The sequence below is a fragment of the Bombus flavifrons genome, chromosome 15 (assembly GCF_040668555.2).
Source record: "Bombus flavifrons isolate JBK064 chromosome 15, iyBomFlav1_principal, whole genome shotgun sequence".
Classification (NCBI taxonomy): domain Eukaryota; kingdom Metazoa; phylum Arthropoda; class Insecta; order Hymenoptera; family Apidae; genus Bombus; species Bombus flavifrons.
Window position 1 is genome coordinate 6,942,578 of NC_138456.1, and position 14,150 is coordinate 6,956,727.

Genomic DNA, 14,150 nt, shown 5'->3' on the forward strand with positions numbered 1-14,150 from the left:
GATAAAGATAGACTTATGTCTTTTTCCTGTGTTCTACGTATCTATGTATACTGATCAACTTTATGATAATAACGTATTATCAATAACAAAGAGAACCACTTTTAGAAAATTCGAAAGTTTATACGGAAATCAGAGTCGCAACGAAACTAAAAAGTATCCGATATTTATACCGAACCTCTTCACAAATCAGCAAAGTTTCAAAAGACTTAGAGTCATCGCGACGAGGAAGGAAGTGGATACACTATAGGAGAACTAAGAGAAAAGAAATAAAAGAGAAACAGTAGAAACACCCTAACGAAAGGTGAATCGTCGTTCCGAATCTCCCCAATCGCAGTTCGAAAATTTCAGTTCGAAAATGAGAAAGAATCCGGCATAATTCTAACGTTAGCAGGTACCTACGATCTATTTTAAAATTGTCATCGTGGATGAATAAATACTTCTGTTGTCATCGATTTATCGATACGTCTTACACGACGCCGTGTCTCGTCCGTTCTTTTAATTTTCCACCTTCCTATCCCATCTCTCTGCAACAACTCCGACAATTTTCAAATATATCCACCATGTATAATATAAGAAATCAAATGTAAAAGAAGAGGGGAGAGGGAGGAAAAGAGAAAAGCTGGAAAAAATAGAAAACAGAAAATAACAGGGAAAATAGCCGGCACCTTGTATTATCCGAATCGTTCCCGATCCTCGTCCTAGAAACGATTCACCACCAATAATTTCTCCCTCTCTTCTACACCCCTGCTCTCACTCTGTGCGTGTCTCTCTTTCTTTCTTTCTTTCTTTCTTTCTATCTCTCTCTCTCTCTCTCTCTTTTTCTCTCGTTCCTCTCTCCAGGCTGCATTTTTTCCCTTCCATTTTTCGCCTGGCAGGGCGTCGCTCTTTGTGCAGCCTGTACTGCGCCGGGGTTGCCGTTGGCTTTTCACCCGGACTGTACCACCCTACTGTTGTTAGGGGGGTGTGGGGAGACTAGGGGTGGTATATGATCGTGTATATACGCCGGCGGGAAAGTATTGTCGGCGCGCTCCACCTCTCCATTTTCTTACGAAAATCGTTTCAACCGTGAAAACGTAGACGCATCGCGCGGATAACTATATCGAAAATTCGAGAAAATTCCTGGGATCACGCCCATCATTTTTGAAAAATTTCGTAGCACCGGTTAGGCCGGGGATAGATACGGAGAGATTTCTCTCTGGACAGTCGGCCTGGGACAAAACTCTTCCGGCCGATCGGAGTATATACGGCCCGGGGCGGCGGCGAGAGGGGCGAGCCTGGGAGGGAGAACCAGGGGATGGGGGGTACAATATGGGTTATCGAGGGGGCCCCACCCCCGGGGGAGAGCAGGGGCCCTCATTTTATTACCCAGGCTCCCATAGAGGTTCTCAACCTTCCCTCCCCGATCCTCGATGCTCTTCTCTTCTTTTCCTTTCCTTCGGCTGAACGTTCTTTGCTCCTCTCTCTCTTTCTCTCTCTCTCTCTCTCTCTCTTTTCTCTTCTCCGCTACTACTCTCTCTTCTCTTTTCTTGTCTTTTCGGCTTTCTTCCTCTCTCTCTCTCTCCCTCTCTCTACTACTACTACTGATCGATGCGAATATTTTCTACGAGATAATATTTTTCGGAATGAACGATGCGCGGGACAGCCAGCGGATGCGTTGATGAATAATTGCATGAATTTCTCCGCGTTATTTTCGCTCCGCGACTCGAACGAAAGCACCGGAATAGGTGTTTCGCAATTGAAAAGTTCGTCTCCGTAGATAATATTATTGGTCCATTTTTTAAGATTGTTTGAAATGGATTACTAACGAAAGGCACAGGTAAAAGAAACGACAAGCATTCTTCTTAGAAGAAACTTATTATACGATATTCTATCACCTAATCCCAAAGAAGAATTATGCCTTAAGTAAAAAAAAATGCGTTACTGATACTTTCTTGAATGTATAAAAAACATTAGCTATGTAGGTTAATGTTAATCGAGACAAATTAACGTAACCGCTACGTTATTCGTTTCTTACAAAACATCGCTGATTTGCCGCGTATTTAAAAAAAAAACTCAATTTATTGAGTTATTCCCTTCCACGACCAATTCATTTTTCTCTAACAAGTAACGTCGAAGCACAAAACCAACGAAACGATCTTCGAATTCACGTAGAAACAGTTTTTGAAATAAGTGCGTATTAATCCTGTGTAATATTTCTTGAGAATAATGATCATAAGGCCTAGTGTCTAATTATCTAATGGAACACATCATCACCTTAAATTCCTCGTCGATAAAATGCAAATCAATCATCTTGCATAAATGTCCTGGTCCTGTCCTTCGGTTAATTTACAAAACACCTTTTGAACAGTGTTGCAGAGTAATTTTCGACGCGAGTAGGGAAGAAAAATTTGCTAAGCGTTTACAGGCCCGAACCTATTCTTTCGTATCTTCTTATTTTTTTCCTCCTTTCCACTGGTTTTTCTACGTTCCATCGCTTTCTCTCCCTCCCGCGGCATAGTGGGAAAAGTTTTATGTAAACATCAGAGCCGCCCTTTACTTACGTGTACCTGACGATCTAGAGAGGAGGAAAAACAGCATCGTTCGAAGGATATGTTCAGGAAGAACAACTGGAATAATGTTTTTCTCCGTTTCCAATTTCCGAGTCCTTTTTGACCGTGCGATTCATCTTCAAAATTAGAGGCTCACGAAAGTATTCTAACACTTGTAGACACCTTCTTTGAATATATTACGTGTGTCTAAATTTCATCAGCACTGTTATGAGACGCGATCTATCATCATTATAGTGATAAAGCTTGAAACAGATCTGAAAATATATATATATATCCATATCTATATATATATATAGAAATTACAACATATTAGAACGATCAACTATCCATTATATTAATTAACATCAATATGTAGAGGAATCATATCTAACATTTATCACGATTTATACCTGCTAATTTTGTACTAAATATATGGTTGAAATAACTATCTTGTAACTTGCGCATTTATTTTCGGATTGATTTCAAATATGATGACTACACTACAACAGTCGTGTCTGGTTGCAGTATCAATGAAATTTTTAAACGTTTCACGTAACATATAATGCTATATAGACATAAAAATTTTCCACGGTAGGTGTTCAAATACTTTCATAAACCAATGTGTTTCTTTCCTTCGATCAAAACAACGCTATCGTTGTATCAAACACTGTTAGTTTATCTCTTTCTGTCGTATACGAGCTTTTCATTTCGCTCGTCGTTCATCCGCCTCGATGAACCGCGTAAACTCGGAATTCGATCGAACGTTACGCATGATTTTTTACCAAAAACATGAACAAGCATGCCAGTATTCGAGAACGTGAGCAGCAATTAGTCGATGAGAATAAATAACGAACGGTTCACGGATGGTTGGGCCTTCCATAAGCTTTCCATTTCCTGAAAATTTTATCGACGATGAATTAATATTCCAGTTATCCTTCCTGTTACTATTTTCTTCTCGATCTCGCGTAAAATTTGCGAAATTAGAATTCCCGCGCGATGTTCAACAGATATACGGCTTGTTTGGAAGGCTCTCGCGAATTCGACGAAACATCACGATGCGAAATTTGAAGGGACGCACAGCAGGATCGCCGTGTTTCACGAAACGAGTCATCGAGCATGGAATTTCTCATCAGAGCTTTATTATCGGAGATTTACGTGATTTCGTCTGTTTCGATGCGACGCCGGAACGAGGACGGAGATAGAGAGCGCGGGCGCGGCAAAGGTAAAAAAAATTGCAGGCCTGTGCAATATAGATTTTCACGATGAATACCAGCGTCCGTGATGTTTAGTCGCCATACGAATGCTACCGCGGTGGCCGAGCTTGTTTTCAAATTAGAAATTTCGAGCCACGACTTGGACATTATTAAAAATTTCGCCTCGCTTTTCCCGATATTACAACGCGTGCTTTTTTCCCGCCCCTTGGAAAAATTATCAGGTCCGACAGGAAATATCGCGAAATATTGTGAAATCCTCGAGTTTTCACAATTTCCTTCGCAATAATGTTGCTCGTCGCGTATTGAATCGCTGCAGATGAAATGAATCCTTGACAAAACATTTGATATTTGTAATCAAATTATGATTCGACAGACTTGATACATTTTGATCATTGTAAAATCAAAATTACGCTATTATGCTTATTAAATTCTTGTTGTTTTATATAAAACAAACTAGTATGTAATTGACAAATGTATTCATTTTTTTTTAATTAAATATATACGTTAATTACATCGAAATATTGTTGGACGAACGAGATGAAAGTTGCTGCGGAATTGTTATTACGAAATAGACGAAATCATTTTTCTTGCTAGCTGGACGTGTCTTGAGGGGTCACGCTAGCCCGACGAAATACGATTATTTTGGCGAGGACAAAAAATGTGGGGAAGTGGAACGACTTCCGCGTATGAAACACGCGAAGGTGAATGTAGATGTCATCTGTCACGATGAAAAAGCGTTGTATCCTATGGCAGATAATGTGTTTCGTATTCGTCAAAGTGCACCGATGAAAATGGATGTCCTGATCTCGACGATATGTCACGAAATTACAAATCTGCAGTATTTCTACAATTATAATCGGAATTCGATCAGTCACGGTATTGTTCGAAAATTATTTCGCCTGCGAAATGCTCACAAAAGTATACAAACACTTACAGGAAGTTTTTATTGAAACATTTTAAAATCTCGCTAGCATTGTAAAGAGACTTGACTATCACGGTTGAAAAAAATATAAAAATATAGAAATATTTTTAAAATAAAGTAATACATGCAAAATTGCAAGATGATACTTCCAAATAGAATTACAGTCGGGGTAATTGCACGACGATGAATAGCTTGCGCAACACAGCGTACATTATCTATTTGACAGGAGCGACAAATAAATTTTGTCCACAAGCAATTAAACAATCAATCGACACGCAACGACTTGCATATGGATTTTCAAAAAATACACCGGATACCGCGCGTAGAAGGGGGAGAGATTCTATTTAATTACAGTTTCAATTTGCTATTCGTTCGCCGGACCTGACGTTTATCGAATTTAGTTTTATTTCCTTCGGCATGCGCTACAATGGAAAAAGTTCAAAAGTTCCTCGGCGCGCACACGCGATTTTCTATTAAAAATTTCCAAATAACGAACGCTTTTACCGGTGATTAAAACTTTTAAGCTCGATGCATTATCGATAAAAAAATACAGTAACAGAGAATGGTTTGTTGATAGGAATGATAGCAGAACATTTGTTTTGGGTAATTAAAAATAGAATTCCGTACAAAGAGCACGGGTACTCGAATTTAGCTTTGTGAAGAAGATAACGCCACGAGAAAGTATTGAAAGGAGAAAGCATGTACAACTTCCGGTCGCTTTGAATAAATCGTCGTTGGAAATCTTTTCTTGTCTGTCGATGAAGTCGCTTCGCAAGTTTCATTTTGTGTATATCATTGTCTATCGTAAAAATATTTCCATTTAGAGGGATCAAAAAGTCGATATTTCATTCGTTGAACGCTTTTAAAATATATTTTTAAATTTCTACGTTTGAATCAGATGAGATAACAAAAATTACGCTGTGTTTCCTCAGACTATAACAAAACGCGTATGAAATATTTTATAATTTCTACAAGGAGTTTATAGTTAACTGATTAGATATTTTTTGCCTCAAAGATCGTTACTTAAAAAATAGCGTTTCCAAATGTGAATAATTGCTTAAGCAAACTAAAATAAATGTCAAAAAACCGAAAGACGCATGTTCTATTGTCAGGAAAATTAAGAAAAAGAAGGCAAATCTGGTATTTTTGACGTGGCTAACGAAGAGGGAAGACTTGGGCGAATTTTATTCCATGCAACGTGACGAGGCTCGGTCAGGAAAGAAATGCTCTGCAGTTTCAACACGGTGAAGCGGAATGCGTACAATATTTCTCTATATGTTGAGATTAGAGCTTCCACACAGTCATGGAAGGGGGAGCAAAAAAAAAATTGCGAATAATCGCAACCTAAACCTCTTGGTCGAGGTTGTGCTGGGATTTCGCAATTATTTCGCGATTCTCCAGTTCGACGATCGAATTTCACTGGAAATTCGACTGATGCTAATTAGAAATTTGATCAAAACCGATGAAATTTACCTCACCGTTACAAAAATAAGGCTGATTCGTAGCAACGTGAAACGCCAATAGTTGAGTAATTGTAAATAAATAATATCGCGTACTACCAGATCGAGGCGGAATTCGGCGGATATCGCAAACTACTGCTTGTGTAAATGCAACGTTTCAATTGAAAAAGCCTTCGAATAAAATGAATTAACCAATTGAAATGGTAAGCCAGTTTTAAGATGCAAAAATGAAAGAAAGAATGTTGTCTTAATGCAAAAGAACGTGAATTTTATTCAAAATACGACGAAGAAAGTTCTAGGTGATAGAATAATTCATTTCAGATTTTGGAGCTGTCATTAGATAAAACCATGATCGTAAAACCGCAAACATACGTAGAAATTAAAATACATAATTTAATAATTAGATATTGAGGTGTCCCAAGACTGTCGCGCTAAAGTGTAAATACCATCTATCATGTATTTAAAGAGAGCGAAGTATTTTTAGAAAATTATTCTTCTTCTAAATCTATAAATAGTAATGTAAGTGATCAAATGAACAAAAGCACGTCTTTTATTTTTGTTGCAAATCTTCGCTTTGCTGCACCACAATGTTGCTAATATGTTTATTGAATGGATATTCCAGTATGCTTGAAATTTTCTTTAATGAAATAGTTGCAATAGTAAAATTAGTATCGATTCGCCTGATGGTCTAGAGACATTCACAAATTAATTCCCAAATCTACTGTTTCCGAACGTCGGAACATAAGCTTGAAAGAAGCTTATACCGCAATCGGATAGAGCACAGTGCGATGGGAGCGTAGCTCGCAGAGTCCAAAACATTTGAGATGGAATTAATGGCGAAACCGATAATAGGCCGTACGATTTTTTGCCATAATACATCGAACAATTTCGATACTTCGTTATTTGTTCGCGTGAACATTCGTGAATCTGAATATTCTATCTTGAAAGAACCTAGTAGGAAAAGGAGAAAATCGAGACAAAGAGGATAGAGAATAACCGAGTCAGCGTAGATGCTGATTTTAATTCGCCCCGCGTCCTACGCCCTTTCCCTCGTTTCTACCGGCTCAACCGGGCTCACTCCTTCTCGCTCCGTGCAAACCAACCCCCTGACACCCTCTCGACACGAATCTAACCCCAACGTAGGCGAAACTACGGCAAACTTCGCAGTGACGTACGCGAACAGATGCTCGACTAAAGATCCACTCGCGCTTTATCTCGATCTTTACATTTTCACCAGTATCTCTTCGTTTTCGAGAATCCTCGATTGTTACACAGAATATACAGTGAATCGCGAAAGTGTTCGGACATTCATTGAAATTCCTATAAATATATTATGTGTGCTATACGAATATATTTTGGAATATCATTAACGCTGTAACGAGACACGTATATTTTCCTCAAATTATAGAACTTCTTTCGGGCCACCAATTTGTGTATTTCTAATAGATTTTTGTACCCCGACGAAACAATAATTTATATTCTCTCAATAACGTTTCAGTAAAATTTTGCACGTTATTACACTACTCGATCATTAATGGGTTAATGAAATCACGAAAAATAGAAATCGAAGTGTTGTAATGCTCCATGCGCCTTCGTTGGCAGATTGTTGGTCCCAGGAGGGGCATGTCCGAGTGACGAATGCGTGGACGGATCGCCAAGAAACGAGAGAGTGGCTGTAGGAATGAATCGTAGGGCGCCAGCCCAGGGTTCGCACGGGCCTGACGGAAGTCGGCGAAGAAACAGTGGTGAACCGTGCACACGCACGCTGACAACGCTCGAGATCTGACGATAACGCGAGAAAACATGATTTATGAGGCAGGGACACGCCACGTCGTTTGCTCGAGTTCGCGAATGAGTGACCGAGAGTGAACAACCAGCTGGATGAACGAATGACGCGAAGAAAGAAGAAGAGAGTTGGCGGGGAGAGAACCGACCGAGGCCAAAAAAGGATTGTGAGTAAAAAAGAAAATGAAGGGAAGCCAGAAGAAGAGAAGCGGCACGGGCGTATGTGGGCCAGAGTCGAGCAAAATTATCCGCAGGCTTAATAAATGATAGATAAACATTTGGATAGCCTTGATGCTCGGCCAGCTAATAATGATCGAGCTTTCGAGTGACTAATGACTTTCCTCGACTCGATCATCATCTACCGATGCTCTCTACCGAGCTACGATGATATTTTATTCAATACTGACTGGTCAAGGTCGTAGAGTATACAAAGGAGAAATTAGGTTCCTCGTGAATTAGACAGCTGAACGGAGCGAAACGAACTTCGGGAGCATATAGCCGAAATTGAGCATCGTCCAGAGGAATTAATATTTGTGGCTTGTTCGAATGAACTATTCGCTTCGAAGTTGGATAGACGACGATAGAAAGATTCATAAAGGTATTTAAAAAATAAAACGAAGTAGATCGAAAATAAGATCATAATAATTTTAATAAGGATGTTAATAATAATTGTAGAAAGAAGGTTGATTCGTTTCTTGGCGACTGAATGTTAATCGTGTATTTATGTAATGAAATTAAAAATTCATAAAAAGTGGAGTTAATGGACGGTCGATCAGTTTGGTTGCTGGAGGGCTCAGTTTATAACGAATATTCAGGCCAAGATTCAGACTCAAAACGGTCTGACGACAGACACCTTCATTCTATTTGAATTTACTTTCAACGGCGATCAAGCATCGCACGTTTTTACACGTATAAAGCGGCAAAAAAAGGTAGACAGCTCAATCTAACGAAGGGGTTAATTGCAACGAGGTTTTTATGCTGATTGCTGCCACGCGACAAACGTAAACCGACGTGACGGACCGATAATATCGAGATCTCGAAAGCGAAGACCGGTTGTATCCGTTTGGTTCTCCGAGATTAATGAACGCGCTGCTCAAGTATCAGTGGCTCATTAAGACACATTAACCCCGGCCTCTTTTCCTTCCTTCTTTTTTCACGGTGCTTTGTCCTAATGGCGCATTGATCACTGTTCGCCCAAAGAAAAACGGGGCTCCTGGAGATTCACCGCAAAAAGAAGGACGGGAAAACATTCGCGTGCCTCTTAGCGCGACAAATGCGCTGTGATCAATTCGACGTGGGTTGTTAATCGATTCGAAGTGGTTTCGATACTTCTTCGGAGCCAGTCTTCGATTCATATCACTCCCGTGAAGAATTTCGTGCGTCTCCACATGTTTTTACTCGCCCTAACTTTTTCTCCTAACTTTGTCAAGATCAGCAGATACAGAGTGCCTGATTTTAATTCATTATCGGAAATATTTTAGAAAGTATACCGGATAGAAGAAAAAGTCGCTTGACAAATTCAGCCATACCATTTCGTACGCTACTTTGTTCAAAAATTCGTCAAGCTGCATAACCAACGTAACGAATTTGCTTAGATGTTCGTGCAATATCAAGTATCCAAAGACGCTGAATTGACTCGATAAATTTTTCAATAAAATCACACGTGATATGATATGATATCGCGACTCATCTCGTTATTTGTTATCATCTTCGAACAAAAATCTCATCTCTATGATATCAGGAAACGTAGGCGTCCTACGAACTGTACTAGTACCACTTTGAAATTAGAATCAACATTAATATCATTGCCATTGAAATTAAAATATTAATAAAAAAAAACAAATTAGTAATTTATTTTAAGACTGATATCTTTCAGCAGGAAATAACAAACTACATCGATTAAGGTATTAACAATTATATGATTCCACTTAAAAACATCTAGTAACATCTTTCCTATATCTTGGCATGATTCACTTCCCAAAGAAAATTTCGATCGAAATATTTCCAATAACAGATTAGCTTATAATAGGACACCGTATATAATTCCCATTGACGAAGACGCAATAAGCCGATGATTTAATCGATTATCGAACTTTCCGTAGACTATCGCGGGCGAAGAGCGACGACGCGATTCGTCTTCGATACATTCCAAACGGCGATTGCCCGCGAAGATCGCATGAAGTCGAGCGATCTCTCCACAAAGAGTCTATTAATCCAGCTTGTCTGAAATCGACGGAAAACTCGATAGTCCAGGAACGAGACATGTGCGCCAACGATAATCCACGATTCACGAGGATTGTATCTTATCACTATTATCAGGCACCTCTGAAAGGAGAATAAGTTTATCTAGTCGCGTTGTATGGGCCAGGAAATTTTATAATGCATGGAATCGTGCCACGTATTCATGTATGACTCCCATCGTGTTTCCGCGAATTCCATCGATTTACCCCTTAAAGGCTATCACTTCGTACGAATCGTGTTTTAGCATTGCAACTACTGCAAGCAATAATTCTCCTATTTCTCATTTGCTATTGAATAACAAAAAGTAACAGAAATCCACTTGTTTAATTTTATTAATCGAAGAGTTTGCAATAGTAATATCGGCTGCAATATTTAAAATATCTTTCATTGGGAGAGAAAGACAAATGTATGCTTGTTGCTCGAAGCTTTCATATCAAAAGGTTCAACAATTTAGTACATGGAATATTAGCCGACTACGAATTTATAATACATTTTCAAGTGCGATTTCATTTTGTTGATTTACTCAAATTAATGGACACTTTTAAAGTAAAATTTGTACTGCGTATTGCAGTGAACTTCGACCTATGATAGCATTAAGGGTTAAAATCATGAATACGCTCGTCGTTTCGACAAACCAATCTCAGTCGAAGTTTATACGATAAAAATACAAATGTTCCTTCTTTTTATTCTTTGCCATGTATGGGATTAAAAAAACGGTGAAAAGAAAAACACATTGATCGAACAAGATAGATCTATCATTGTGTCAGCTTCTAAAAGGAAACCACGCTCGAGGTACGATGTTAGAACGCGTACTCCGCTCGTTCGTAATTCAATCTGATCAGAAACAAGGTTGCACAAACGGAAAGCAATTAATCATCCGCATAGTTTTCCCGTCCGTTAATACCTAGTCATCTGTCTAATCGGTTACCGTATCTACTAATGAACTTCCCTAACCTTTACGCGAACTCTTTGTCTCTACGAAATATGCACGAAACTAGAAATGTCTCTAGAAAACCCCCCGTTTGACCTCCTATATATTTCTAATAATAGCTAAGACAGAAATCCTGGAACCAGTCATTTTAGCTAATTTGGTATTTCTAATGCTAAAAACAGCAAGGTATCGCGTATTCGTGTATTATTAGACAGCGGATTTTTATGCAAATTCGAGAATAGTTTAAAACGATAGAAACTCGGTAGAAAATTGTTTTACCCACGATACTTTGAATATTTTACATATTTTTCCATATTATGCGCGTTCTATGCAATTTTGCATTCTCGCAGTAGTCTAAAATTCGTAATCTACTTATTTTTAACTTTTACAGTAGGAATAAATAATACGATAGTATACAAAAAATGTTTCGTTCCAATACTCATGAACAGTGGTCTCGTTATAAATTTACAAAACGTGACCGTTCAATGGGGCAAATCTTAGAATTACAGCTGCAAGATAAATAAATTAGAGTAAAAGGTAGAAAGAACAAACTTACCTCTGTACGCTGCTGTAACCTCTTGTTCAACTCGTAGAACCTGTAGTCCGGCTGGCCAACGTATGGAGTATGCCTCCTAGGGACAGGCAACGATCTGTCAGATCAGACCGATCGGTCATGTTAGGTGTGCTGTGTACAGTGTGTTCTCTGGTGTGGGTCGCGTGTCGCATGCATGTGGACCGAAGGGAGTTCAACATGCATCGTCGGACTTTCGTAAGCCGCCTGAAGCGGCCCAATGAATCGACGAAACACGTCGAACGTGGCACAGATTCGCGGCCCACCAAACTTACGACTTTCACCGAGGGGGGACCGACAATCGCGAACACACATACTCTGTTTCCCGGTTATTGCGACTAAAAGAATACTAAGTTCTCCTCGAAACCGATTTCCAATAGTCCCGACTAATCGCATCGAACGGACCTTCGGTCGCTCGTCTAATTGGGACTACGTTAAGACGCAACTATGACGTGGTTTTAGCACGAAACTTCGTACAGACAGCAGAGATACGCGTCGATCATGTTTCACTGAAAGTTCGTCGAACTTGATCGCTTCATTCGAACTTTGAGTGTAGTGCTAAGGCGGGAGATTTAAATTATCGATCGAAAGAACGTGGACACTTGCTTGTTTTTATGAAAAGTAATTTAATTAGATTGTTTTATTATTAGAGCTATGGCAGAATATTGTAACGATATACGATACAATTTGTCTGTTAAAGCTAATATACACTAGAAAGATCGATAACTGTAAGCGTTAAATGTTAGGGAGCAGTTCATTATTTTTAGTTCGTTTGCGCGTCTAACAATAGATAGGATAGAAAAGATTCTTCAAAATTAATACAGAGTCTATGAAGATTAATTTTAGCAATAATATTTAAAGCTACTAATAGTTGGACAAATTGTATGTTTAATTTTAATATATTACTGATAAGCGATTTTAGTTTCGTGTAATATACATGTATTGAATTCACAAGAATATCTTTTGAGCATCGATTTATCATTAGTTTATATATTTTAATATAAACAGAAGAAAAATGTCCACGCACTTACGAGCAGAGGTATACGTGCTACTGAATCGTTCATTATTCTGTTAGTATTTGAAAAAAAATTGTAACGACCGTGCAACCCGGAATAGCATCCATGATCATGCCTATCGTGACCGAACTAACAGCGTAAATCAAATTTAATAAGCTCGTGCATGTCTTTCGGTTACTTGGATCTGCACGCGTGTCAAACACCTGTTAGTGCCGCGATCGTTCAAACCGGGACTAAAATCTCGATATGCGCAGTCAGTTTACAAAACTAATTCTTTTGAAGAAACTTCGGTTAACTGGCACGATTAACGAAATCATTATAGAATAATAGCCGACAAAACTTTTAAAAAGATCCATAACTTAATATAATTTCACTGAAATCCACTAGTACGTATGATTCTATGATAAATGAGATTGTGCATTCAATTTTAAAAACTATACTTAACCCTATCGTTCTCTTTCTATAAAATATGGAAAGTTTTTAAATAATTAATTTTAATATTCGATACAATTTTGTCACCTTTTGCGTATTCGAAAAAAAATATTTGAAGAAATAGAAACACGAGGAAAAAATAAAAAAAACATAGGTAAAGAGATTGAAGTAATTTGTAGTCTATATTATTATACTAGCGTGATCGCTGTTAAAAGAAAAATTCGTGCCGAAAAAGTTAACCGATTTCGAGGAGAAAACATCGATCTTGCAAGGAAGAACGTTTCGTCGTTCAGATATTCGCAAAGTAATAAATTCATGGTTAGATGTTGCAACATAGACGAATATATGTGTGCTCATATCAGACGCAAAGTTCTAATTGAATATAAGAGTTGATTGTACAAAGGAAAGACCGTTGCACTGTAGCAGCGATAACAGCGTGTTTCGAGGGTCACGAATCGACTGGCTACACTGATATCGATCACCCTTGTGTCAGTGCGAACCGACTCTCTGTGTTGCGTCTTGTTGCTCGTGATCGTCTAAACTTCGTCGAAACTTTACGACTACGAAGTATCTTTCCAAAGGTTGCTGTACACGCTGATCGCGATTCAACGTAGTCATTAGCATATATAAAATCTTTTCCCTTTGAATCCTGATAATTATCGAAAACCAAGATACATGCACATTATCTCACGGAAGTACTTGAACATTTACCATAGATAACTTTTATGTAACAATTGTAACACATATTGATGTGTTATATAAAACGACCGAATGTGTAGCCAATTTGAAAATGTATATAGAAGTTATAATATCTACTTGGTAAAAGATTAATTTGCAATACGAATGATCGCTTTAAATATAACATAATATAATTTAAAGATGGTACCATTGAATATCGAGGCTTGTTAATATAATGGATAATTGACCGTTTAAATACTTTTGTGTTTAACTTACTATCTATCTGGTTTTAGGGGTTTCTGAGCACAAAACGCGAATCTTATCGGTTTTCCATAAAACGTTGGCCGGCCAATAGCGCATTGGAAAGCACCG

General features: G+C 38.4%; 1 protein-coding gene across 5 annotated transcripts in view; it reads right to left on the minus strand.

The window, feature by feature from the left end:
• Chi (LIM domain-binding protein 2 Chi) overlaps positions 1-14,150 on the minus strand; it is a 132,386-nt gene that overhangs the window by 11,488 nt on the left and 106,748 nt on the right. For 3 of the 5 annotated variants that reach the window (XM_069128931.1, XM_069128929.1, XM_069128928.1), the window contains one exon: positions 11,638-11,731. In XM_069128931.1, the coding sequence (XP_068985032.1) occupies positions 11,638-11,731 (94 nt within the window). The remainder of the gene's footprint in view (positions 1-11,637; positions 11,732-14,150) is intronic. The other 2 variants (XM_069128932.1, XM_069128930.1) reach the window with 1 other exon arrangement.